This window comes from Neofelis nebulosa, chromosome 4 (assembly GCF_028018385.1).
Source record: "Neofelis nebulosa isolate mNeoNeb1 chromosome 4, mNeoNeb1.pri, whole genome shotgun sequence".
Taxonomy (NCBI): Eukaryota; Metazoa; Chordata; class Mammalia; order Carnivora; family Felidae; genus Neofelis; species Neofelis nebulosa.
The window spans coordinates 38,931,344-38,959,291 of NC_080785.1; the positions used below are offsets into that span (position 1 = coordinate 38,931,344).

A 27,948-nucleotide genomic window follows, 5' to 3' on the forward strand; every position below is an offset into this window, starting at 1 on the left:
ACTCAAGTTGTTTCTGCTATTTTATTCTTATAAATTTCTCTATGTACCTTCTTACAAAATCAAACTTGGTGTATGTCTCTAGTTTTGTTTTTTTGTTTTTGGATAAACATCTGTAAGTGGAATTGTTGAGTTAAAGGTTGTACCAGTTATATTTGATTGCTTATATGTATGCCAACCTGGAATTATCGACTAAATTAATATTTTGTGAAGCATCTGTTCTTGACTTTTGTTCATTATTTTGCTTAGTTTTATCATATTCTTTTTTGTTTGTAAGAGCTCTTTATATATAAAAGATATTTATAGTGTTTCTCCTACTTATTTCTAATTGTACTTGGTGTCAGTGGAGAAGTAATGTCCTTTCATTATGTCATGTGTTTGGGTTAAGTTTATTTTGGGGAATTTTATTCTGATCTCATTCTGATGCTGTTTTTAATGTAAGAAAACTTAGACAAAGATTTGTCTGGGCAGGGAATTTTTATATACTGTCTGAATTTAAAGTTGTTAGCATATCCAGAGAAGTGTACGCCTTTTTTTTTTTAATTCTCCATTAAAAGGAGTTCCAAAAATGAATTCTTACAGGAATAAAGTAACCCAACTTATACCGCAGCTTCCGTGGAGATACTCAGACATATTATAAGAGAAACGAAACACCTACCATTTAACATATACCAGAGAGCTTATGAAACCTAGGATACGGCATTGGCACAGTGTATAAATAGTGTTTATTTGCTTTATTTCTTTGTTCCAGCAAATTTCAAGCCTATATACAAGTAGAGAGAGTAGTGTAATGAACCCCCATATACCCATATCCAGCTTCAACTATTATCAACACAGGGTCAATCTGATTTCAACTATGCCCACATTCCTTACCACTGTTGAAGCAAAGCAAAGATATAATGTCGCTTAACCTGTACATACTTTTGTAACACTATAGTATTTAAATATTTTGTTCTCGTTCTAGATTTGGGATTCCTACTTTTACCTCGCAGTCATTTTTATAAACCAATTGTGTCTACAGTTAGAGATGTTCACACCTTCCAAAAAGAAAAAGGTGTTAGAAAAGTAAGTAGTAGTGTATCACTGGGTGCAATTATGAGGCAAATCAAATGTTGTGCCTTTAAAAGGGTGTTTGGTTCAAGTGATTCTTAAATCATGTCCATAACTGGAAACAACAATGGAGAGGCAATGAACAAGAGGACAAGTATCAGTCTTTTCTGGAAATTTTGAACTTACTTACTGTCCTCAGTCTTTCAGGAATTAGTGTACTATAGAAGCAAATACTAGGTATTTATCCAAAGGATACAAAAATGCTGATTTGAGGGGGCACATGCACCCCAGTGTTTATTGCAGTGCTATCAACAATAGCCAAAGTATGGAAAGAGCCCAAATCTCCATCGACTGATAAATGGATAAAGAAGGTGTGGTATATATATATATATAATGGAATTTTACTCCACAATCAAGAAGAATTAGATCTTGCTATTTGTAACAACATGGATGGAACTACAGTGTATTGTTCTAAGGGAAAGAAGTCAGTCAGAGAAAGACAGATATCATATGATTTCACTCGTGTGGAATTTAAGATACAAAACAGATGAACATAAGGGAAGGGAAGCAAAAATAATATAAAAACAGAGAGGGAGACAGACCATAAAAGACTCTTAAATACAGAGAATAAACGGAGGGTTGCTGGTGGGGTGTTGGGGGGGTGGGGGTATGGGCAAGTGAAAGAGGGGCGTTAAGGAGGACACTTGTTGGGATGAACACTGGGTGTTATATATAAGTGATGAGTCACTAAATTCTGTTCCTGAAATCATTTGTAGACGATAGGTTAACCAACTTGGATTTAAATTAAAAAAAAAAAAAAAGTGTAGGTTAAAGAAATGTCTAAAAATATAGGTGAAATCAAGAAAAATGTTTGTTGAAAATAATGACATTTACCTTACATATTTATTAAAAGAGTGATAAAGTGGGGAATAAATAAAATTAAAAATTAAAAAAATCAAATAAATTAAGGGACAGATCTTTTTTATTAAAGGATTTATACAAGAATTTACATTAGAAGCATTACGACACCTACATTAAACATCTTTAATTAAAAACATAGTGTCTTTGGGGCGCCTGGGTGGCTCAGTCAGTTAAGTGTCTGACTCTTAACTTCGGCTCAGGTCATGATCTCACATTTTGTGGGTTTGAACCCTGTGTGAGGCTCTGTACTGGCAGTGTGGAACCTACTTGGGATTCTCTCTCTCTGCCCCTCACCTGCTCAAATACCCTGTCTCTCTTTCTTTCTCTCAAAATAAATAAACTTTAAAACAAACAAAAAACATTGTGTCTTTTATTTTTATTTTTTTAAGATTTTATTTTTTAAGTAATCTCCATACTCAACATGGGGCTTGAACTCACAACACCGAGATCAAGAGTCACATGCTCCACCAGCTGAGCCAGCCAGCCACCCCCCAACATAGTGTCTTTTAATTCACATTGATAGTTTATATCTTAAAGAGACACAAATACCTTTTGTTCTGAAGGCTTTGTATCAGATTTGCTTTTTGTTTTATTTCAGGTATGGTGACATGCGCGTCACAATGGGTTGTGAAATTTTCAGTATGTGGCAAAACCTAGGTAAGTAATGGAAAGAGAAGCCACCTCCATTGTAGTTGATCACTGTACTTTTTAAGTGTGCAAATGAAGGACAATTTACCAATGACGGCGTTTGAAACCAAGTGTCTATATCAATAGTTATCATAGAAAGTAATTGATATTTTGGAATTGAATATGGTTATAACTAATTTTTTAAATTGGTACCTGTCTGAAAAATCAACTTACCTTTGTGTGTTTCATTATTCATGAACAAAAATTTTATAATCTACCAATGCTCCAATAATACATTTTTAGCAATGAGCTAATCTTTCAGATTTGGGATTGTAACAACTCAAAGTTTCTAGAACTCTGAATTGAGGCTATGAATCATAACAAATTTAGAATTAACTTGATGAAGCATTGGCTTGTGCACCAGTACTCTTAAAAACTTGACAGCATGGATCTATATCATAAAGAGTATAGCCAAAGGATTTTAAAGCATCTGCAGTTGCTAAGATACTATTAGATTCCGTTTTGTTAATGACACAGCAGATAGAGCGTATTACTATAGTAAATTGTTGACCCTGACCTGGTTGCATGGAAAAGAATAATATTTGGAAAATAAATTGTTTTACAATCTCATTGGCATATGGTTTCTTTATAGAGATCCAACTTATTTAATTTTGTATGCTAATTGTGCAAGTTTATAGTATTCATTTACTATTACTGCATTGTAAATTTCTCCTTGCAATTCATTAAAGTGATGGGCTTATTTGAATTGAATATGTAATGATCTAAAAGTATCTTTTCTCTTGGGCTCATCCAAGCACAACTTGGAAATGGCAGGATTTGTTTTCTGTAAATGAAAATAGAACCATTATCATTTTACTTCATGTGACAGAATGATTTTTGACCAGGATCTGTATATATACATAGTGATATTCATAGCAATTTGAGGAAGCCTTGTTACATATAATTGAGCCCCCTGTTCAGTGCTTGCTGGTAATTTCAGGAAATAAGTGAGTTAGCATCTTGAAAGCAATCTCCACCTGTCTAAGGCCAGCTAGAAGAAGTCTATGATGTATCTTTAGATTCAGCTCAAAAATAGCATCAGTTTGTCTTACTTGATGAGTACCCCTCTCAGTCTTTATGTTTTGTTAATTCTTTGTGGTGTTTTTCAAAAGCAGATAAAGCCCTGTACTGCCCATATTGCATTTGGCATTAATTTAACAAGATGTTTTCCAAAGAATGCTGCATTGGAATGCTGTTGTGGTTGATTAAATCCTTGTCAGAGCTCAAATGATAAAACCAGGACAGATTCGTTTGAGTTACCAGAATGTTAGAAAACATGGCAGATTTCCCTTTTAGATGAATATTAGCCTTGCTAATGGTTATGTGGTTGTTTCCACATAAATCTTTACTCAAGCCAGGATAGCTATGCACTTAGGGCCATGACCATGGGCTTGTTAAATAAAGCTGGTGCCTTTGGTCTCCCTAATGATCTCATGATATACTTGATAAACTTTTCCCAGCTATTTTGTCCTTAAAACAAAAATATTTCTACCTCTCTTGTTTTTGTGTTAAATTATTTCTTTGTTTCACTCAAAAATCTAGACAATGTGGAAAATCTCTGGAACATATGGATCCCCCCAACACATGATCATGTCAGTAGTCTTTAAATTTTTTTTTCAACGTTTTTTTATTTATTTTTGGGACAGAGAGAGACAGAGCATGAACGGGGGAGGGGCAGAGAGAGAGGGAGACACAGAATCGGAAACAGGCTCCAGGCTCCGAGCCATCAGCCCAGAGCCCGACGCGGGGCTCGAACTCACGGACCGCGAGATCGTGACCTGGCTGAAGTCGGACGCGTAACCGACTGCGCCACCCAGGCGCCCCATGTCAGTAGTCTTTAGAACATCGGCACTCAAATGGACCTGGAGCCCCAGCAGCATCACTGGGAGCTTGTGAGAGATGCAAATGACCTGGCTCCACCCCAGACCTACTGAAACAGAATCACTGGGAGTGGACACAACTGTGTTTTAATAGGTTCTCCAGATGATTCTTGACTAAGGATTGGAAAGCACTGCTTTCGATACTATCCCCTTTCTTTGTTTTCCCAGCCCTAAAGACTAGCTCTAGCTTAGTTCTAGCAGTCTGTTAGAAAAGGCTCATTATACTCAATACAAATTCCCAGCATGACATAGTTCAAATACAAGATGAGGGTAAATTTTCACCTCATTCCTTTGTTTTTGTATTATTTCCCTGGAGTTGTGTCCTGACTTTTCTAAGACTTCCAAAACATAAGGTGAATTTTAAAGGTCACTGCTATTGTACAGCAACTAGACTTGGGAAATGTTTAGAAGTGTTAAAGCCTCTCTTGCGACATGAATTTTTACAAAATGATAAGAAAAATTAAGGATTCGGAGTGCTATTTTAACACCCCTTAGAGACCTTAATTCAGCTTGTTACTTAGGAATCTGAAAATATATTTATTACAATTTGGTTTATGGAAGATGTCACATTGAGTGTTTAGAATGCTAAAGATTTTATTCAGATAATTATAGATGTCCATTTCTTAATGGAACAGGCCAACAAATTCAATGTAACATAATTCATAAAGCCCTGGCTATGTGCAAGTTATTTGGAGAGATATAACAAAAATGGTCCATGTCTGTACAGAGCTTAGTTTTAAAATGTTACATTTTAAACCTTTTGTCCAGTTTCTGTGAGACAAGAAAAATCTTGATAAAAACCAATCACCATGTTTTAGTAAAGCAAGTAAGCTTTATGATTTTATAAATCAAGATCCTCAGTAATTTTTAGTAGATATAAAGAACGCTAACTTTTAGAAAGTAAATTGCAGAAAGGAAATAATACTCAGAGTAATTAATACATTTTTGGCCATTTGAAACTACCCAGTTAGTCTAATACAGAAACAAAATTTTACTGAACAATTTTTTTATTATTATTATTATTTTAGACAGAGGGAGAGCTGGGGGGAGGGATGAAAAGAGACAATCTTAAGCAGGCTCCATGCTGAGTATGGAGCCTGATGAGGGGCTTGATCTCATGACCCTGGGATCATGACCTGAGCCCAAATCAAGAGTCACATGTTCAACCAGCTGAGCCACCCAGGTGCCCCTGAACAATATTTTTCAATCAGATTTTGGTCATTAATATTACCTGGAAGTGTGGAAACTCTTTCATATGCTAAGAACAAGTTGGCTCTTCCATTCTGTTGAGGACAAGGAATAAAGGGCACATGTAATTTTGTCTGCTTTTAAGCACAAAGCTGTACGAGTTCCGAATCTGATCATTATATCCCTAGATTTACCTATGAACAATGGACCATATAGCAATTATAGGTTTAATTTTTTGAGGAAATGCCATACTGTATTCCACAGTGACTGTACTATTTTACATTCCCACTAACAGTACACATGAGTTCCATTGTCTCCACATCCTTGCCAACATTTGTTCTTTTCTCTCTTTTTCTCTCTGTCTTTTTGAGAATAGCCATCCTAAGGTGTGTGAGGTGGTATCTCCCTGTGGTTTTGATAAAATACTTTTGAAGAGTAAAGACCAAGTAGTGAAAAGTGAATACCTTTTCTTAAATGTGTTCATTTCCAAGTGGAAGGACTAAAAATGTTCTGTCAAGACAGGGGGAAAGAGAAGGGGGAAGGCATAAATCCCCGCCCCCTAATTTTATACATTAGCACTATACTTACAAGAATAGTCTACAAAGAAAGAAGCTAGTCTTGACTACTGTGTCCCACCTTTGGCATTCATCATGCTTCAAGGTTAAGTTTTTTCTTGCTATTTTTAGTTGAACTAACATTCTTACTAAATATAAAGTGGGCTCTTTTTTCCACATTTGCAAACACAGCGTCTTGTAACTGCTGTAGAAAAATCAATACTTCCCTAACAGGCTGTTCTGTGCCCATAAATATAAAACTCCAGCAGCCCAAGTAGCAGATGCCCTAAATACTTCAAAACAAGACCATGTGGCTGACAATTAGAGATGGGGAAAGTATACTAAATCTTCAGTTTAAAAAGAAATCATTTAAATAAAGTTTATTTTGCTGTTGTCATACATAGCTCAGAATTTTGCTTTGCTGATTGGGGAGGAATTAGGTTTACTATAGTGGAGAGCCTGTTCAGGTTTGCATAGGGTCTGTGTTCCCAGACTATGTTTTCAGCAAATAAGGCTACCTTCATGCATTCCTGTATAGTGATTTAAATGTAGGTGTGACCTGTCTACTGTCAGTAGAAAATCAGGCTACAAAATAGACTGTATGGACTTAGTTGGATTGTGATTAAAAGAAACCAACTATAAATGACATGTTTTAGGACCATCAGAGAAAGTTTAATTTAGGCTGAGTTTTAGATTAAGGAATTATTGCTTGCCTTTGTTAGGTGTGGTAAAGGCATTGTAATTCTGTGTGTGTGTGTGTGTGTGTGTGTGTGTGTGTGTGTGTAAATAATAATGTCCTACCTTAAAGATGCTTACTGATTTGCATACAAGTAGAATGATATATCTCAGACTTGCTTTAAAGTACCCTAGAGGGGGGAAAATAGTTGCGGTGATAGACGAAACAGGATTGGCAAAAATGTAGATAATTGTATGGGGCACCTGGGTGGCTCAGTCGGTTAAACGTCCGACTTCAGCTCAGGGCATGATCTCACAGTTCATGGTTCGAACCCTGCGTCAGGCTCTGTGCTGATAGCTCAGAGTCTAAAGTCTGCTTCGGATTCTATGTCTCCCTCTCTCTCTCTGCCACTCCCCCACTTATGCTCTGTCTCTCACCATCTCTCAAATAAACATCGAAAACAAGTTTCTTTTACATGTAGGTAATTGCTGAAGCTAGATGATGTGTATGTGGGGATTTGCTTTACTATTCTTTATAATTGTATGTATATTTAAGTTTTTTCATAGTAAAAAAAATGTTTTATTGAAGTATAGTTAACATACAGTTATGTTAGCTTCAGGTATACAACATAGTGATTCAGCAATTCTGTACATTACTCAGTGCTCCCCAGGATAAATGTGGTCATCATCTGTCACCAAACAATGCATAGTAAAAAATTTTTCAAAGAAGAAAATCAGGTTGTAAAATGTCTATAAATAGAAGACTTTTTTTTTTTTTAAGGAGATTCAAAAATACTCGGACAAGCAGTGATAAATAAAGTAAGTGCATGCTAATGCTGTTCTTGATTAGAGAGGGCCAAAGGATGCCAGGCCCAGGAAAGATTAAAAAGGAAGATGATAATGTCGCAGCTCTGAATCTCATTTCACCAAGCCAGGGAGGACTATTCGGGCTGGCAGGGAATTCAGTTTTATTTTGTCTTTCTTGCCACTTCTATTACCCCTCCTCCACACATACCCAAAGGCTGTGCAAAGATTTGGTGTCTTACACAGTCTCAAAACCGTGGGGAAGCCCTCCTGGTTATTGGTTACATGATGCATATATGGTCCCTTCAGTCCATGGCTCTGTGAGGGCATAGCATCCATGGTAGACCTGGAACCTCTGAGGCCATCCCCTAGGGGCAGAGTCATGGAATGGGTGTAAGGCCTGCTAATTCTCAGGATGGGCTGCAAGTCTCCTTCCCTGCTTCTCTTTCTTCCCCTCTTTTGCCAGAATATCTTGAATAAGCATTGAGTAGGTTAGGCTTTTCCAAATGACAGTATGAGTTTTTGAGTTCAGGTTGCTTCTGCTTTCTGCCCTGATAAAAATAACCGAGGAAAGCAATCCCAAAAGCTGGCAGCTAGTTCCCTGCTTGAAATGTGTGTATTGGGAGGATGGGGGAGATACAGGGAGAAGAACTAGGGATTGACACTTCTCTATATTCTGCCACAGTGAGCTTGTTCAGTCTTGAAAGGACTCATTCTTTTGGAGGAAAGTGTACAAGTTTAGATTAATAAGGAAGTTTCTTCTGATGAATAAGAAGGAGGTGTTCTTGCTTGAATGAGGAGAACTAAGGAGTCCCTTGGGAAAGATAAAATGGTACCTGGATCACAAAGAAAGGAGAGCAAAAGGAATTATAAGCCAAGTTTATTCCTCACACATAATGGGTATGAATAAGTAATTAAGAGATGGTGAGAAACAAATTACTTTTAATGAAACCTGAAAGAGAAAGGAAAAGACTGTGTGGTTTCAGTGTTGGAAAGGATAGGGACTTTCAGATAGGCTGGGGGGTGTGGCTTGTGTCCTGCTAATGTCCCTAGCATGGAGGAAAAGGGATGGGGAGCCACATGGTGAAGATTGCTGAACTGTTTCTAGGCACCTTCCAATCGCAAAACGCAGTGACTTTACAAACACCTGCTTGGGTTTGCCTGTCTTTGATCTCATCCATCATTTTTCCCCCCAATCTCCAAATGTTTCCTTTCATTTTCTTTTAAAAACCCCTCTAAAGCCAATATAAATTTAAAGTCCATATTTGCACCCCGGATTTATATATATCCAAGCTCTTTGGCCACACTCATGCCTTCTAGTACAGGAAACAAAATAGAGAAAATGACAATTAATGCAAAGGTATTTAACTCCAAAATGTGCAAGTAACTCTGGATGGTATGAATTTGTGTATATTTGACTCTTGCATAAAAAAAGACCAAAGGTAGAAAAGAATAAGGGGAAACTATCTTCTTGCATGAAGCCAGCTCCCTTCTGCTTGGCTTCCTAACCTGTTCTATGGGTTTTAAATGATTGCTTTCAGTGTCACATGCTTCAGATGCTAAAAGTTAGTGCTTATTATCAAAATGAAACTCTGAGATTTAACATAGATGATTAGTGTAATGAACTGAAGTCAACATTCATTTGCTAGATGAAATCATCTGTGTCCACCCCACCCTCTACCTTCCTTTCCTCGGAAGTATCAGTACCATATCTTTGTGTACTTTGGTAATTATACCATTTTGAGTTCACTGTCATTACACTGTAATCTTTTTAGAAAATTGTTACATTCTTTTTTTTTTTTGAACTACCATTTAGTTTTTTGTTTAGGCTGTGTGTTTATTATGTTTAAAAACATAAGAAAAATTATATGATGCATGGACCACTTTTTTCATATATAAAAAGTGCCTATTATTTTAACCACCCAGAGATAATAACCTTTGTGGTTAACATTAGGGGATAAATCTTCTTGACTACTTACCATATATATATATATATATATATATATATATACACACTATACTACTACATACACACACACACACACACACACACACACACGTTTTGTCTTTTTAATGGAGGAAGTACCCATCCATACTGTATTTTACCTTGCTTTTTCTTTTTTTAAATTTTTTTTAACGTTCATTTATTTTTGTGAGAGAGACAGCGAGCGAGCAGGGAGGGGGCAGAGAGACAGAGAGAGAATCTGAAGCCGACTCCTGAGCCGTCAGCACAGAGCCCGATGCAGGGCTTGAACTCACGAGCCCTGAGATCATGACCCGAGCTGAAGTCGGACACTCAACCGATTGAGCCACCTAGGCACCCCATACCTTGCTTTTTCAGTTAATCACATTGAGAAACTTGGCCTGTTATCCTTCCTAACCCTCATTTTTAGTGACTGCATAAAAAATTCAATGTGTGACTATATAATAGTATACATAACCAATTCCTGATGATTTAACTTTTGGTGTCATTTTAATTCATCATTTTTAATTTGTGGTGTAATTTTTAATGGTATCTTACAGCTTTTTTTTTAACTGTGAAAAAGTAAACCCCTAGTTTTTTAATATAAAATGATGGGGAAATATTAATCAACATATGGAAATTTACTGTTTATATATCTGCTTAGGGAAATATATTCTTGCCTGGAGAGACAACTCTAATTGCATGTACTCCTAGCAATCATTTTAAATAAATTGAATGATATAAATTTTCTGAAATCTTCTTAAGATTGATATACTGAAACTTGAATGTTTGATTCAATTTAGGAGAGCACAAGCTTCATTTTATCCCTGCCTTAATTGGCCCTTTCCTAGAAGTGACCTTGATACCACAGCCGGATCTCCGGAATGTCATGATTCCTATTTTTCATGACATGATGGACTGGGAGCAGAGACGGACCGGCAATTTTAAACAGGTAGGTGGACGCGCTTCTCAGAACAGTTGAAAGAGTCTCAGTTCTGCTCGAACTTCTCTGAGCTACCAGATTCCACTCTGAGTTGGGAAATAAGTATCGAACAGGCTTTCAAGGGACCTAGATTCCAGCCTTGCCTGCCTTCTCCCGTTCATATGGCCTTGGTCACCTCTCCAGTTCGTGTTCCCCCGAGCCCCTGTGGAAGCCCTAAAATCCGTTTAGGCTGAAAAATTCTGCAACTTCCAAGTCTTTGTTAAAGAGCTGGCAGAGATTCTTTTTGTTCCCAGTTGGCCACAACACAGAGGAATTGGAAGGTTAACGATTCTTAAAATCATTGGCCTCTCAGTGGTTCACACATTGCATTTGGTGAATGGCTTAGTTTTGACCATTTGGTGCACAGAATGTTTTATTGCTTTTTGCTTGAAGCATTGAGAATTAATTTAAACAGGAAGGCAGTGGAAATTCTTGCAAAGGAGATTCTGAAGAGACGAGCCTATCATTTCTCGTTGACTAGGTTCTGCTAGGTCTGCTCCAGTTTTGGACAGAATAGATGTTTTTATTACAAAATCAGATCACGTAAGAAATCAGCTGACTTGCCATGCCAGGTTACTCAAGTTAGAGATGGTAGACTGTCCCGCACTAACTTGTACACGCTCAGCCGTGTGAAGGATCTGGCGCCCCCTTCACGCACTAACTTGTACACGCTCAGCCGTGTGAAGGATCTGGCGCCCCCTTCACGCACTAACTTGTACACGCTCAGCCGTGTGAAGGATCTGGCGCCCCCTTCACGCACTAACTTGTACACGCTCACCTGTGTGAAGGATCTGGCGCCCCCTTCATGCTTCTCCCAGTGAAGCCTCTCTCAAATTTTAGAAATGATTGTCAACGTTCTGAGCAAGCTGAATGCATACACAGCACCCTCCCACTGCCAGAAGCATGGCTTTCTCCTGTATCCATATCTACATTTCTTTTCAAGAAAGCTAATCACTGAACAAAAGGCTATTTTAAAATTGTTCTCGTGTGTGGGGGGGGGGGACCCCACCGTCCTTTCCTTTTGTCTTCATACCCTTATTAGAATTTGATTCAAAGGAATAACTGAGCTTAGTCCTTTGACAATGTCACATATCCCTCCCAATCTGTCATTGCTTACCTCTCTCTGGCCATGCAGGGGTGTTTCATTTTCTGTCTCTGCTGCCTCAGACAGATGAAGGGGCTATTTCTGCTTTTTCTGATACTCAAGGCCTAAAGGATTTACATTCTCGAAGATATAAATGTTTTGACTACAGTTTTTCAGGAAATATGTCCTTTCTCTCTCATGTAGCTTATTGCTGACTTAGAATATTTCTATGGATCTACCATCTGTACATGGATAAGGCAAGTTCTCATCTTGAGCAGAGAGATTTAGGGCAACCTCGAACTGTTTTGAGAAAGAAAAAAAATATGAAACACATCAAAGATTTAAATTAACGTCTGTGGGTATGTTACTCTGCTAATGTTCTTACACATATAGTGATTTTTTTAAAAAAAAAAATAAATAAATAAGTAGGACTTGCCAGTTTTTATAGCTCTTAAAAAAATTCACATGTTTAAGCGGGGCTGCAAGCATTTGTGTTTGAGTCAACAAATAGATAGATGTCTTTGGTGGCAGCAAACGCTACCCTGCCGGGAGTTTGAAGTTGTGCTACTCTATCTAAATTAGCCCCTAGAATTCCAAGGGGATATCTGCTATTAACCGCAGCTTATGATAATGTTGCTTTCACAAAATTTGCTGCCTTTTCCCTTGCAGACTTGAGTATGTTTCAGTTTGCCTAGAAATCCCACTTTGTGAAGGGAAAGAAAGGGAGTAATATTTGGGTATGTTTCAGGTGGAAGCTAAGCTAATTGACAAACTGGACAGCCTGATGTCAGAAGGCAAAGGTGATGAAACATACCGTGAGCTCTTCAACAGTATGTGAGTAATATGTTTATCTCATGTTGATTCCATCCAGAGGATTTTGTGTCCGTGCTTAGCGGCTGAGAGCTGCAAAGACAGCTTGGGTCTCGCAGGAATGCTTTGTCTTTGTGGAGTGTGAAATAAAGGATAATTGCCGAACTCTGGCAAATGGATCTTATTGTGTTGATGATTAGACACGTCTCCTTATTTTAATCTCTGATGAGGTCAGGTCACATGTGTTATGTAACAAATCTCACTCTTTTCAAGCCCCAGAATTAAAACCAGGCTGCAAGATAATGATTTTAAGTAGGGTTAACGGTGGGGGTGGTGGGAGGGGCGGGGCGTGGGAAATGGTGTGATTCTCGAGTTCCTGTGCAATGCTTTCCAAAGCAAGATATCCTTGGCTGATTTGTTGTTGGGGAAACTAACATAGTTGGCATGTTTTTCAATACTTGATTTAATTCATCGATATCCATTGCTCACCCAGCATTATTAATTGCTTTCTGAATGTTTCTTATTAGAATATCACAGAAGCAAGTCATTTTTAGTAAATTCCCTAATTTGGATTTGAATGGAGGCTAAATACCACGAGAGTACTGTAAGGAGACTTTGAAGTTGTCCTTATGGACAGAAGGGCAGAATGTGACCAAGTGCAGGATGAATTGCTTATACCAAGGTTTCATCCGCTGTGTGAGATGGCCAGAGAGTATATGTGAGAGTGTTTTAGTATTTTAGGAGTTTAATTCTAACACTTGTTTTCTCTACATTTTCTGTGGATCTCAGTCATTTTCAGTCCTAGGATATTGATAAAGTGCTTCTATTTGAAGGAAGGACTACCTCATTGTGCTTGGAGAATGTTTGCACTTCTTTCAGAAGTGCAAAAATAATTCAGCGATACCTTTTCTATTACAAAATATACTCTTACTTGTATTTGTGCCTAAGTGTCACGTAAAACTATTAATGCTTTTGGGGCACCTAGGTGGCTTATTCGGTTAAGCATCTTGATTTCAGCTCAGGTCTTGATCTCAGGTTTGTGAGGTCAAGCCCCACATTGGGTTCTGCACTAGGCATGAAGCCTACTTTAAAAAAAAAAAAAAAAAAAAAAACAAAAAAAAACAACAACAACAACAACAAAAAACTATTAATGCTTTAAAACTGATAGCCAAATGCCAAGTTGTATAATTCATTTTATGATTAATTTAGAAAAGTAGATGTATTAGTATACAGGTTTACAAAGTATTATTAGTGACTGATAGATTTAAACTTGCCTGATTGAAAATCATCCCTGAAGCTTTTAAGAAAATTACATTCAAAGGAAAAGCCAAGAAGGGGTATACAGATTTCCTAGGATGGTGGTGGGTGATGATAAAATACATTCTTTCTGCTGATTCCTAAACAAAACCATTTTCTTCTGATACTGTAATTAAACTGGAACTTTTAGTAATTATTCACCAAGCCCTCATTCATTCTAGTGTACAAAGCGTCTGTATTTCATGACAGCTGGAGTTTAGCAAGAATTCTGATTAAAACCTCATCCAGTGTAATAAATTGCCTTTGAAAACTGCTCTCATTTCGGTTACTAGTCCTTGGTTTGAACAAAGAACTAAAATGAGAAAGCAGTAAGTGAAATGAATCTCTTGAGATTTGTGATTAATTATGTATAATAAATCCACAAGATTAATAAATACATCATTTCATAGTGCCTCTTATCTACTTTAATAAAGGCCTATAGCATGCAATTTGGATTGTGTATAAATGTAGCTTTGAAATAGAAGATGTACCTTGACATTAGAATCAAACTAGTAATTAATATATTAAGCGTCTATAGTTAGGACTGTTTCAAGGTGCCTGATTCATTCAATGGAGATTATTTCTCTTTTGTGATTTTTAGCACATTAGTAGGAATGTTGCTATAAATATTTTTCTTTCATGCCTTTATATTCAGCATATTGGGATTAAATAAAACCTAAAAGTAGTAATTAAATATCATTACCACCTGAGCTCAGAAAAGAAAGTGAAAATCTAGCTGTATTTCAGGAAACAATAAAATGCTTTTTTGGCAACAGAAATCACAAAGACTTAGTATAAGCACCTTGAGTCACTGCACACGTTATGAATTAGGAACATAATGATACAGGCTCTCATTTGCTGTCTGTAATTCATATCTGAAACTTCATAAAATTTGCTCGGAAGCTGAATGTAGCTCACTGCTTCCTTAAAATGTAATAGTTGCCCAGATAGCCTCCTTAGAAGGAGACTTGACCTTTGTGTAGCAGTTTCCTTCCCAAGAGCTCACTTTGCCTTTCATCAACCCTAACGTTATCTTCATTTACCCATACTACATTTTTTTGAAATAAGTAGGAGTCAGGATTTATTATTTTTGATAATGCTGAAATTGTAGGACATAGACACCAATAGTGGTATATCCCAAATAGAGTATCAGAACTAAATTCTGATTCCCTTGGCTCCACTTGGTTCACCCATTGGGTTTCATTTATCGAGCACCTCCCTGTGCCGGGTACTCTTCTAGGGCTGGGGGCACTGCAGTGACTATGCTGTAGGAGTGCACAGTAGGGTTTCCAGAAGAGATACCATCACTCTCACTTCTTCCTCATATGTTGCTCTAAATAATTAAATAAGTCTCCGGATTCTTTGAGGGTCTTTATTTAGTGATGACACATTTAATTTTAGTTTAGAGACAGAGCATTAGCTATGCAATACATATTTTAGGCATCTAACATTTTGGGTTAAGAAGAGTGTGGACAGGGGCACCTGGGTGGCTCAGTTGGTTAAACATCCGACTTTGGCTCAGGTCATGATCTCTCAGTTTGTGAGTTCGAGCCCCACATTGGGCTCTGTGCTGGAAGCTCGGAACCTGGAGCCTGCTTCGGATTCCGTGTCTCTGTCTCTCTCTGCCCCTTCCCCTCTCACGCTCTGTCTCTCTCTCTCTCTCAAAAATAAATAAACATTTTAAAAAATTTAAAAAAAGAAGAGTGTGGACAGACACAGATGTTTTATGTAGGCTTGATGGCCTCCATACCATTGCATTATGATAGAGAAGTAGATTTAGGGTCAAATCCTACCTCCCCTGTTGATGTTCTTTCATAGGGTAAGAGCCTATTGAGCATAATGACATCCTACAGGACTGCGGTCTATCGTGCTCTCCAGTGTTATGAAGGCCCATTGCCTATCAATTAGCAATAAAAAAAAAACACCCTGCACTGTTATCAGAGGACTCCCCTGTATACTCAACATGGGCCCATGTGCATGATTATAGACCAAATAAAAATGCCCAGTCTCACCCAAGTTATCTAGAAAGACTCGTCTCTTCTTGCTGATAGGTGCTCCTTCTCAGTTTGTATCAGGTAAACTGGGAGAACAAGCTTCTGGACAGAAAGAACAAGGCTGGCTGCAGATGAATTGGGTTCTAGGCTTGGTTCTAACCTCTGGGTCTGGAATTAGTCAAGGGAGTGGGATCTGCAGGGCTGTGCCTCTTCTTACAAGAGGGTTATGTAGCTCTGAGTTCTCACTGCATCAAGAGGCTGTGCAAATTAATGAAATTCATGCCCACAAAAGAAGTCTCTATGTATTTTTAGGATTATTACTTAACTTGAGTTGTTTTTCAGCCTGTAAAGTATATGAGGTGTGGGCTGTCACTTGGGGAAATTTCTACATCATCCTGCATTACTTTGGCATTCATTTGACTACTTGGTTCAATACCAGTTTGGCATTTAAGCTCAAAACAGGTGCTGTTCAGAGGTCATTTTGTTTTGTTTTGTTTTGTTTTTAAAGAAAACACATTTTAAACAAACTAGGGGACCTTTCCTGGGGGATTAGTGAGGACAGGCTCCATCCCTTCATGTGCTACTTCTCTCCCTCCCTCCCCCAACTTAATCTAGGAAGCAGTTCAGAATAAACCAGAAAAACAAATGGTCAGGGCTGAACAGGCAACAGATGAGAAGACAAGACAGAAGGCTGGGCACTGGAATGGCAATAGCAAGAAGGGGGAAGGAAAATTGAGAGACAACATAGCATAGGAAGGAAGGAAGGGAAGGGATGGAGGGAGGGAGGGAAGGGAGAGAGGAAGGAAGGAAGGAAGGAAGGAAGGAAGGAAGGAAGGAAGGAAGGAAGGAAGGAAGGAAGGAAGGAAGGAAGGAAGGAAGGAAAGAAAGAAAGAAGGAAGGAAAGAAGGAAGGGAAAGGAGAGAAGAGGAGAGGAAAGGAAAGGAAAGGAAGGAAGGAAGGAACGAACGAACGAACGAACGAACGAAAAAGCAAGCAAGCAAGCAGGCTTTGGCAGAATAGCTTTTTTCTTTAACATTTATTTTTCCTCTAAGCACAATATGTGATTGGGTTAGATTGCACTTGTGAGAAATGTTTTCTCTCTCAGTTATTCCTGAAACCAAGATGAAAGGGAAACAAGATTTTTTAGACAGAAATGATCATTAAATTCGGAGGGGAAGGGAATGATCCTCACGTTGCCATGCCTATGTTCTTACTTTTATCTTTTGGGGGAAGTTCAGTCATAAAGCCTTTGCCAAGTGTATGCTTAATTTGCCAAGGGGCAGGAGTGAAAGTCAAACCTATCCTAATTATTGTGATTATTATTATTATTTTGTGTTTACATAGTGCCTGTGCTCCAAGGTGCTTAAGATTAGGGGAAATGTAGGAGGAGAGATGAGGTTTGGCACTTGTCATCGATCTGCTGTAACTACCACATAGACAATCCTCTGTGATTAATGACAAAATGAATGAAACTGTTGAGTGAGTGCACAGATAGTACAATATGTATTGAGTGGGCAAATGTGAAGGGAAGGGAAAAAACGCAAAACGTCATACCGTCTGTACAAGGATTTTCCTCTAGCAGTTGCATTGCAGTAAAATTGCCTGGATGAAGATGCATTCCACTGAGAGGTAGGAAAACATTCTTATGTGAATAAACCAAGATCTTATTTTAAAGGAAACTTAGAGGTACTCCTGTTTTCGCTTTTCATAGTGTTGTTTGCTGTGGTAAGGCTCAAGCCTCTGTTAGTGTAAGAAAGAAGCTAGAGGGAAATGTCTTTGATCTGTGAGATGCTTGTATATTTTGAAAATATGATTATATGCATGTGTTCGTATTTTATGACTTGGATAATCTGAAAATCAATTTGCTTTGTCAATGCTTCCTGGATTAGAATTCCACTATTTGGTCCCTATCCTAGGTAAGACATTGTTTGCAAATCGTGCTACTTGTGAGATGTTGCAGTGGTTGCTAAGGCATTTAAGGTACTGATGAAAGTAAAATGGTTGTCATGGTGACTGATAAAAATAAATGTTGAAAATGCCCTGGGTTCTTTCTTTTCCAGTCTACTAAAGAAAATTGAGCGGGAAACATGGAGGGAGAGTGGCGTTTCGTTAATTGCCACTGTAACTCGTCTAATGGAAAGGTTGTTAGATTACAGGTAAGCGAAGTCCCATGTTTCCCAGATGCGCTATGCTCCAGGTAGAAAATCAAAGAGTTAGAATACAGTCAACTTTCCGCTTGAGTTAATCACTCAGAGAGTTGATAATCAGACCACAGAACCTTGTGCAATAAGGTGATGGACTTCTAACTAGCTGGTTCTAAGTTTTTGATTTTTTCCCCCTTTTTCCTCCCTTTTGTTTTGGTTGACAGTTCTTTCAAAGTCTTAGTGAATTGAGAAGCTTCTCAGAGTCTCATTAGTAAAGGAATCTTTTTTGGTGTTTAGACTCAGCCGTAGAACCAGGAGATCCATCGATTTTAGGCTGAAGACAGTATAACAGAGAATTGTACAGTCCTGCTTTCTTATGAAAGTCGGGCGGTGTGTGAAATGCACACTGTTATCTTTCATAGATGCAATTTTTTTTGATTTTTAAATTATCTAAACTGTTAAAGCATGGTATTTTTCTTTTACAAAGGGGAACCCTCATTCTCATTGTTGATGGCCAGGCATCCAGCTGTTTCTCAACCCACTGGAGGGAGGTGTATAAGAACACATCTTCACTCCTTTTTCTCCTAGGGCACCCTGTCTATTGAGAGGGAGCATAGTCCTTCTGCAAAGTGAAATTCTCAGCAGAAACTGGTGCTCAGAAGTGTCTGAGCTTCCAACCTCGCCTAAGATCATGCAGCCTGGGGCATTCTCCTGGTCCCCAGAGCCTCTGTCTCAAGGGCAACTCAATGGCAACTTGCAAGTTGCCTCCGGTCTCTGACAGTACTTTTCCCAACCCCTTTAAAAGAAGAAACTGTGTTTTCCCCTAGGAAGGAAGTTCCGAGTTCTGACTATTGCTTTTTGTTTTTAGGGACTGCATGAAAATGGGAGAGGTAGATGGCAAAAAGATTGGCTGCACAGTTAGCCTTCTGGTTAGTAAACTATTCCCCCTTTTCCCCTTATATCCTAATGTTTGTTTTTTCATCGAAATGTTGTTTTGTTTGTTCTTAGTTTGCAGTGTGCTTTTATCTGGAGGTTTCTTAGAAGAGTTTAGAAAGTGTTTTCAAAAGAAGCACAGCAAGCTTCAGGTTCAGTTTAGTCCCAGAAAATTCTCAGCTGCGAACATCGCAGAATGCTCCCACCACATCCCCTACAGCACTGTGAGATCAGAGTGATACCCTGTGTTGTCCTGTGGCCCTACTTTACCATCCAGAAGTTTCTGGTTGCTTTCCTAGAAAAAGGCACAGTATCCCCAGATAAAGGTATCTTTACTTCCGTGTAGATGGTTTCTTCCTGTCCTCCTCCTTATATTCATTTCACATTTTAATGAATATTAGTCATTTCTTCGGTGACCAAAGACAGTTTGTGTTTAACGCACTAATTTTCACTCTCTAGCTTGTTTGCAAATTAAGTTTCTAATACCATTGTTGTTAAGGTTTGAATTATAAGTAGGATGACAGGATAATTTGTCACCCAAACAGGACATTTTTTAGAGTAAAACAAGTATTATGTAATAAGGGAAACAGGCTAAACCAGAATTGGCCTGGAATACTAAATTGTATTAAAATATCCTCACCACTAACTATTAAATAGGGTGGTATTCTCACCACAGAGCTAAAGAATATCCAGACAGAGACATTCTTTTTTATATATTTTGATATAGGGTATAGTGAGGCTTTTGATAGTTTCCCTTCATCACATTTGAAATACAGGAATATGTGACTGCCTCCAGTTCTAAATTTGTGAGTTCCATGGCTTCTTTTTCTTATGTTGCAGAACAGACAAAACCTCCCCAGCTAGTCTAAGTCCTTGTACAGACATTCCTGCCCTGACTCTGATTGCTTGAATCGCTCATGTGCCAGGCTGTTCTCTATTTGCCAGCACCTTGGAAATGTTTTTTGCCTCCACTCTCGCTCTGTCTTGTTCGAGCTCACTGGCTTTAGTCTTTCCATTCTGTTTGGTTCATTCCCCCTAAAGTCTACCTTCAACACCCAGGACTTGTGCTGTCTTAGGACTGCCTTGTTACTGGTTCCCCTCCTCTGTTTTCTCCCTGCACTGGCCTTCGCCTCTGCACATCTGCCTGTATCCTTCTTTACATTACCCACTGCTCGTTCCTCATTTTGAATTCGTGTATTGCTTTTAGGCTGAAGACAGTATAACTTTGATTTTTATAACTCCACCTCCAGTATCAGTCACTAAAAATAGTGAGACTAAGGAGTCCTCTCTCAGACCACATCTTGTTGTGCACTTTCTTCCACAGCTTTCTTTGGTCCTCAGACTCAACAATGACCTCCGGCCATTAGGCCAGACTCTTGAGGTCAGCCCACTTACCTCTCCTCTGAGCTCTCATTTCTAACCTTCAGCATAGTCATCCCTACTTTTAAGTCTCCTCTGTGTGTTACCCCAGTGTCTTGCCTGCTATTGCCAGCCGTTGCCACGTTTGAGATCCTCAGCCTGAACTGCTTCTGTGTTCCTCTCTGTGCATCAGTGTTTGGGAAGAAGAGCCAAGTGCTCTATAAGCTTTTGCTCTTCTTAGCTCGTCTCTTTAACCCCAGCTTTTCGGCAATACTGGTCACAAAGTCTCATAAATAACCTCGAAGGGCAACCTTTACCTTTTTCCAGAAGAATCTCCTTCCCTTGTGTCCATCTTCTTCCACAGTGTCTTCTGTGTGGAGGTAAACAGGTACACGCACAGACTCTAGGCTCATGTCCTCAACTGGCAGAAAGGAAGAGATTGTTTCCCTGGATGAAGGAATGAATGCTCTGCCCGCAATGTGTGTAGCCCCCAGTAGGAATGAGCCAGAGATTTAATAAAATCAGGGGCCCCAGCAGGATTTACCTGACACAGAGAATGTAGCCTGCTGGCTTTGCACTGACTAAGAACAGCCTCTATAGAAAATGTTAACATTTTGAAAGCAGTTCTAATTTCAAACTAGCACAAGAATGCTTATTATCAGAGTACCAAATGCGTAACTTTGAAGCTAATCTTTTTAGCTTCTAGTCCATATGGAAAGTGCTTGATGCTTTGTAGCAGTAATATAGTTCTCTTCAGCTACTCACTTCGTCTTAGAGATTTTTCTCAACTCTTTGGAAAGATTATTTCCAGATTGTCTTCCAGAGAACTCTGGCTTCCTTCACAAGATTGAAGTTAAAAGTGTAGTGTTAAATTGGTAAAAATGCATAATCTTTGACATGACTAATACTAGGAAATGTAATTATTATTTTGTTCTTTGTGTCACAAGTTTTGCCAAACATATATGAAAAATTCTCATCTGCTGATTGGAGAAATTTCTTCTTCTTTTTCTGCTTTTTCTTCTTCTTCTTCTTCTTCTTCTTCTTCTTCTTCTTCTTCTTCTTCTTCCTCCTCCTCCTCCTCCTCCTCCTCCTCCTCCTCCTCCTCCTCTTCTTCTTGTTCTTCTTCTTCCTCTCCCTCCCCCTCCCTCTCTTCCTCCTCTTCTTCTTTAAGGAGAATGATTCATTTATAGAGCGATCACTTATTTTGTTCTCAAAGAAAGCTTCTTCTTACCAGAAAGCTATTAGAGCAAATCATCCCTTAATAATTTAAAAAACCCGCTGTGAGGTTGTTAGACTTGTGTTGATGGTACACCAATTCCTGCTAATTAAAATGGTTCGGGTTATAAGACGAGAGATGTGAATCGCATTATTTACTTAGTTTTTTAAAGAATGCCAAGATCTATAGGAGACAAGAGGAAAAGGAGGAGGATAATGGTATAAATTGGAAGGAAAAAATTTTATGATACATTCAACTAAATGTCAGTGCCTCAAGGTTGTAAGAGTTCTCCTATTGAAGAATAGACACCTATTAGGTAGTGGACAGAAAGTACATTTGACAGAAGGTCCTCGGGCTTTAAGCCGAGTACAATTTAAGCAGCCACATTGGCTAGCTTGGTTCATCGCCAGAGCCCTGTCTCGCTAATCAGTTTCAAAGATTTTCAGAATTCCTGGCCTTTCCCCCTTAAAGAAAACCCATCACTCCTTCAGGTCAACAGATTTATCCCCTTCTCACTGTTCATTTTCCTTCTTGCCCATACAAGCTAAGATCAGTCAACAATAGTGATAGTGGTTCAGAAGACTCGAACAGGGATTTTGTAATGTAGAGTGATCTGCTAACAAAAAGTGCCCCATTTAGTCTTACAGCATGCTGCTTGTGCTGGAATCTAATGCTATGTACATTTGTTTCCAAGTTTACTAAGTTCAGGGAGGGCTAGTGTACTTTGTACAGTGCACCGAAGGAAGACATGTGGATGTTTATAGCTTATACCTTTCAAAAGCCAACATAATGTGTCCGGGTATACTGAAACTGTAACACAAGTAGGAAACGCAGACTGATACCTTAAAAATAAAGAGCATTTTCATTGACCCTCTTTTACATAATTCCTCAGGAGAAGAAAAATGCTTTTACATCATTTTTATTCATCCTTACCAAAGATGTTAGAAAACATTTTTTTTTTCTGTAGAGCAAAATATGTTTGAAATCTGAAATTAGCTATCCTTTGAATATCGATGGTCAAATTTAATAAGCAGATTAATTTGTTATATATTTTAAATATTTTTTTAGTTGAAGAGGCAGTAGAACCATCAAAAACAATATAGAGGGTACAAAAGAAATGTGAATCAATGGTAGTAACACCCCCCCAAGAGTTACCAGCTTATCCAGTAATTGCTAGGTAATGTTTACCACAGAGAGTGTTGCATTAAAACTATAACACTGGGCCTCCTTACTTAATTTTTAACAAGACATTTATATGGAAAAATGCATCCACTGTCTTGGTTTAAGACACAGACCTTCTACAGAGTGAAAGGCAGCCGTTTGCAGGCCTGACTGTTGAAGAACTATCCACACTTGTTTTCTTTTGTACAGAACTTCTATAAGACTGAACTGAACAAGGAAGAGATGTATATACGCTACATCCACAAACTCTATGATCTGCATCTCAAAGCCCAAAACTTCACAGGTAATTCTGTCTTTTGGCTCAGGCTGGGGGAAGTGGGCTGGACACCGATGTGTTATACATGGAAGCTCCTTTGCTTTTTAGAATCCGAGCTGATGACTCAAGCATTTCTACTTTAAAATGGACCTTTTTAATTGGATCTGTGTTTCTAAGCACTCCGTTTTAATTTGTTTATGGGCTTTTTTTTTTTCTATATCTCTTGGTATCGTTTTTTAGAGATTGCTTTTGGGGTTACAAAATACATACCTAACTTGTCAGAGTCTACTTAGAGTTGGTATTTTAGCCATTTCAAATTGAGTAACATTATGTTGTGGTTGTCCTATGTAGTATCATGTGTGCATATGTGGAAAACCCTATTGGATAATGCCTTAATTTTTACTTTGAATGGTCATAGTTCTTTTTAAAAATTTAAGAACATTAAATAGTCTATCATATTTGCTTATATATTTACTGTTTTTGTTGTTCTTTCTTCATTCATGGAGGTTCTCACTTTCCCCCTGTTACCATTTTCATTCATCCTAAAGAACTTGTCTTCATATTTCTTTTTAAGTACATCTAGTGGTGAAGAACTCTCTTCATTTTCCTTCATCTGGAATGTCTTTATTTTACCTTTATCCCTGAAGGATATGTTTGCTGGATATTAAATTCTAGGTGGACAGTTGTTTTGTTTCAGGACTTTAAAAATGTTGCTCTACTGTCTTCTGGCCTGCATGGTTTTCAGTGAGAGGTCTGCAGTCATTTGTATTCTTTCCCTGTAAATAATGTATAATATTCTCTGGTTGCTTTCAGGACATTATCATTGGTTTCCACTAATTTCTTTAGGATGTATATGGGCATGGCTTTCTTTATCCTGTTTGGGTCCACTGAGTTTCTTGAATTTGTAAACTTATTTCATCCTCCAAATTTGGGAAGTTTTCAGGCATTATTTCCTCAAATATGTTTTCTGCACCATTCATTCTCTTTTGGGACCCCAGTGACATAAATGTTAGGGCTTTGGGTATTGTTCCATAAGCTCTTGGGGCTCTGCTCATGTGTTTTTCAATTTGTCTTCTTTCTTGTTTAAATTAGATTATTTCTGTTGATCCATTTCCAAGTCCATTGACTCTTTTCTGCCATTTCTATTCAGCTACTGAGCCTTCCAGTAAAAGTTTAATTTTTGTTTAATTTTTGCTTTTTTGTGGGTTTTTTTTTTTGTTGTTGTTCGTTTTATTTTGTTTTGTAGCTTCAGTTTCGTTGTAGAGAACTTGTATCTTTCTCTTCAAGAGTGTTCACTTTTACTTTAAGGAGCATGGTTACAATAGCTGCTTCATAGCATTTATCTGTAAATCCAACATCTGAATCTTGGGGTTGGCATCTGTTAATTAATTGCCTTTTCCCTTTGAGATGTGTTTAGTTATCCTGTTTCTTTGAATGTCAAGTAATTTTGGGTTCTATCACAAACATTTGTAATATTATGATACTCTGGGTTCTCTTAAAATCTTCTGGAGAAGATCGACTTTTTTTATTTCAGCAGACAATCGGTCCAGTTAGATTTGAACCTCAAGTCCTGAACCACCTTCTGAAGGTTGTGATTCTGATGTCGGTATAGTTTCTAATGCCTCTACAGTACTATTCTGGTCTCACCCACATGTGTGTCACCCAGGAAGAGCCTGGGAACTGACCAGAGGTCTGTCAGAATCTTGATTATGTTGATTCTGATCTGTTGAATGTATGTGCTTCTTGGGGCACTGTACAACAAATATAAAAATGCCTTTCTCTACATGCCTCCTCTCTGTGATGGTCCTCACATTTCCTACCTCACAGAGATTCCTTTTCCTGGCACTCTTGCTTGCTCGGAACCAATTAGTCAAAGCCAAGCCTTGACCCTCTACACACTGTAATGCACTTCAGACAGTCTGTCTTCCTGGGGACCAGGCAGTGAATGTAAAAAAAAATAACCCATCAAAGCCACTGCTGCCACTGTGTTTGTCCTCACTGTCCCCACTGCAGGTGTGCACTGTGTTCCTGGGATTCAGAGGAGGGTAGAAGGCTCAAAAGTACTCCATCCCACAGGAAGATCCTTTCCTCAATCCTCTGACCAGAAGACCTTTGCTTGGAGTTTTTTCTGCCCATTTCCATTTGTAGTTCCAGAAGACAGGACAAGCTAAGCCAGGAGATTAAGAAAGGCAAACAAAAACAAAAACAAAACACAAAAACAAAACAAACAAAAAAACCCCACACTATTTTACTGTCATTCTTTGAATATTGATTTTCTTACTTTGCCTACCCCCTTTTATTTACTCGTCAGAATCCTCCAAGACTTGCCTTATATATTGAGCCTAGGTTTTTAGTTACAATCAGGGAAAAGTACAGTGCCTACTACATCGCAACCAGAATAAGAACCCTTTAACTGGATTTAGGAACTTAAATTTTAGTCCTTTGCCACACTGTTCTTCCCAGGAACTCCTGATTTGTGGCCCCTCCTTTAACTTTAAAAGAATGCAATCCCGAGATGCCGGGGTGGCTCAGTCAGTTGAGCATCCGACTCTTGGTTTCACCTCCAGGTTGTGATCTCATGATTCATGAGTTCGAGCCCCGTGTCGGGCTCCATGCTGACTGTGCAGAGCCTGCTTTGGATTTTCTCTCCCCCTCTGTTTGCCCCTCCCCCACTCACTCACGCATGCGCATGCGCATGCTTTCTCTCAAAATAATAAACTTAAAAAAAAGCAAAAGAAAGCAATCCTTTCTGTAATGGTGTGTTGCCAGCATTTAAATAATGCCTCCAGCTACAGTTTCACTCTATCAATTAATAGAAGGTCTGTGTTTACTCAGTTTACTCAGTGTGGAGACTTTGATGTTTTCTTTGGTATCTCTCAGCGTCCCTCAAGTAACCATTCACCCATTCACGATGTTCTATTGATTTCCCTTCCTAACAGTCTCTCAAAACCATTTCCTCTTCATTGTTCACCCTCACCCCACTGCCTGAGTTAGGGCTTCATCGGCTCACACCCGGACTGTTTAATTATCACCAGAGTTATTTCTCTAGAGCAGGGGGGTGGGGGACAGAAAACTACTGCAGACCAACCACCTGATTTTCTAAAGAAAGTTCTATTAGAACTCAGCCATACTCAGTTACTTAGATATTGTCTGTGGCTGCTTATGTGCTACAAAAGGCAGAACTGAGTAGTTGGAACAAAGACCATGTGGCCTGCAAGCTAGATTATAAATTATTCGCTGTCTGGCCCTTTAACAATTTCACCAACCCTTTCTCTAGATGTAACTGTTTTCAATTGATGTCTTCTACAAAAAACAAGTTTAAGCTCTTTACTCAAGGTCCATCGTAATAAAACCAACACCTGTCTATTCAGCCTCATCTTCCCACTTGTACATTCCTTGTCTTCATCCTTAAGGACGTGTTCCTTTACCATCTTTTCCTGGAATTTTTTTCCTTTTCTTTTCCTCAGCCCCTCCATGCTCCACCACCCCTCTCCCATGGGCTGAGTTGATGATTCCAACTCTTTTCCCAGTGCATTTTTTTTTCAGATATCCATTAAAGCACTTATCACATTATTTTTATTAATAGTTATATAAGGTGTGTGTGTGTGTGTGTGTGTGTGTGTGTGTGTGTGTGTGTGTACCTAGATAGACAGGTCGGTAAGTAGGTAGAGATATCCATTTGAAAGGTGAATTCCTTGAGGACAGAGATGATGTTTTCTTCTTCTTAGTCTTCTCAGTTTAGTGTGCAGCACTGTGAGGGTTAAAAAAATGCATCACCGATAAATTTACTCAGTTAAATTTAACACCTGCAGAGATTTTTCTTCTTCAATATCAGTAATTCCTGAGTCACTGAGGAAGCCCCAGTCTTTCTTCACACAGATGTGCTGATGGTTTTGATTAAATAGACTAAGATTTTGCAGGTATGCTGTCTGAGAGTTTCAGTGACCATTTTTAGAGTAGTTAGGAGCCATATTTTGAGAGAAATGGTAAAGCTAGTTTTTATTAGCTATGAAAACCACCTAGTGGACTTGTTTTAAAGTCCATTAAAAAAAGAAATGAGAGAGGGAACTGAGGACAAGCTTTTCCAGCTATGTACTAGACATAGTTTGGTTCTCTGAAACAGAGTCCAGATCTGATTCTATTTTAGAAATGGGAAAATTGTTTTTCTTTAATTTGTTCACTGAACTTGCAGGTTTTATGTTCCCCGAAGTCATAAGAAAGAAGTCCTTTCCCCATGCAACATTTTATTCATCACTTCTCTGTGTTCATTTTTGTGTATCCTTGAAGAAAGTGAAAATAATGGGAAAACTTTTCTAACTTTTCTCTTTGTAAGATTCTGTTGAAATGGCCTAACCCTTTGCAGCCTTTTGTGACCATACTCTCCATTCCTAATTCATGTCTAGTTTTCTCTTATGTTTTTTTGTCACATATGGTTGTTCTCACTGTATATTTGTCAAGGGGATGGCCCCTATTTAATTATGCAGTGATGCCTTTTGTTCAAAATTATAAATACTTTTTAAAAGATCGCTGGAAATTTTAGATGTGATTCATTCTTCCCTATTCAATGCATGATACTGTCTTCTAAAGATGCAGAAGAATAACTATACAACATATTACAATAAAACATCTACAGTTTGCTAATGTGTTTAAAATCAGCCTCAGTAGTCTCCTGTGTTGCTTACGCCTCAAAGGTATATACGTTTTCTTTCATGAAAATTTTCTATAGCTTCCTTTACACACACCATTTACCCCAGATAGACATCATCATTTTCCTGAAGCAGATTCTGAAACAGGTGTAATTTATTTTCACTTCTTTCCGTGTCACCATTCAGTCATTTGTCAGCCTCTCCTGATGGCTTGCCAAACCTGCATATATTCTGGGACTTCCCAGTGGCATACCCACACCTGATTTTCTGCCCATGCCCTGGACTGCCCCAGGGCAAGCATGATTTGGAAAGCAATTTAGGGACTAA

The 27,948-nt window shown here is 38.4% G+C and overlaps 1 protein-coding gene across 4 annotated transcripts in view; it reads left to right on the forward strand.

Moving 5' to 3' along the window:
- Positions 1–27,948, forward strand: part of DOCK4 (dedicator of cytokinesis 4) — a 435,260-nt gene that overhangs the window by 363,745 nt on the left and 43,567 nt on the right. For 3 of the 4 annotated variants that reach the window (XM_058724565.1, XM_058724568.1, XM_058724567.1), the window contains exons 29-36: positions 962–1,062; positions 2,567–2,625; positions 10,523–10,671; positions 12,534–12,619; positions 17,775–17,801; positions 17,946–18,041; positions 18,898–18,958; positions 22,909–23,002. In XM_058724565.1, coding sequence (XP_058580548.1) covers positions 962–1,062; positions 2,567–2,625; positions 10,523–10,671; positions 12,534–12,619; positions 17,775–17,801; positions 17,946–18,041; positions 18,898–18,958; positions 22,909–23,002 — 673 coding nt within the window. The remainder of the gene's footprint in view (positions 1–961; positions 1,063–2,566; positions 2,626–10,522; positions 10,672–12,533; positions 12,620–17,774; positions 17,802–17,945; positions 18,042–18,897; positions 18,959–22,908; positions 23,003–27,948) is intronic. The other variant, XM_058724566.1, reaches the window with a different exon arrangement.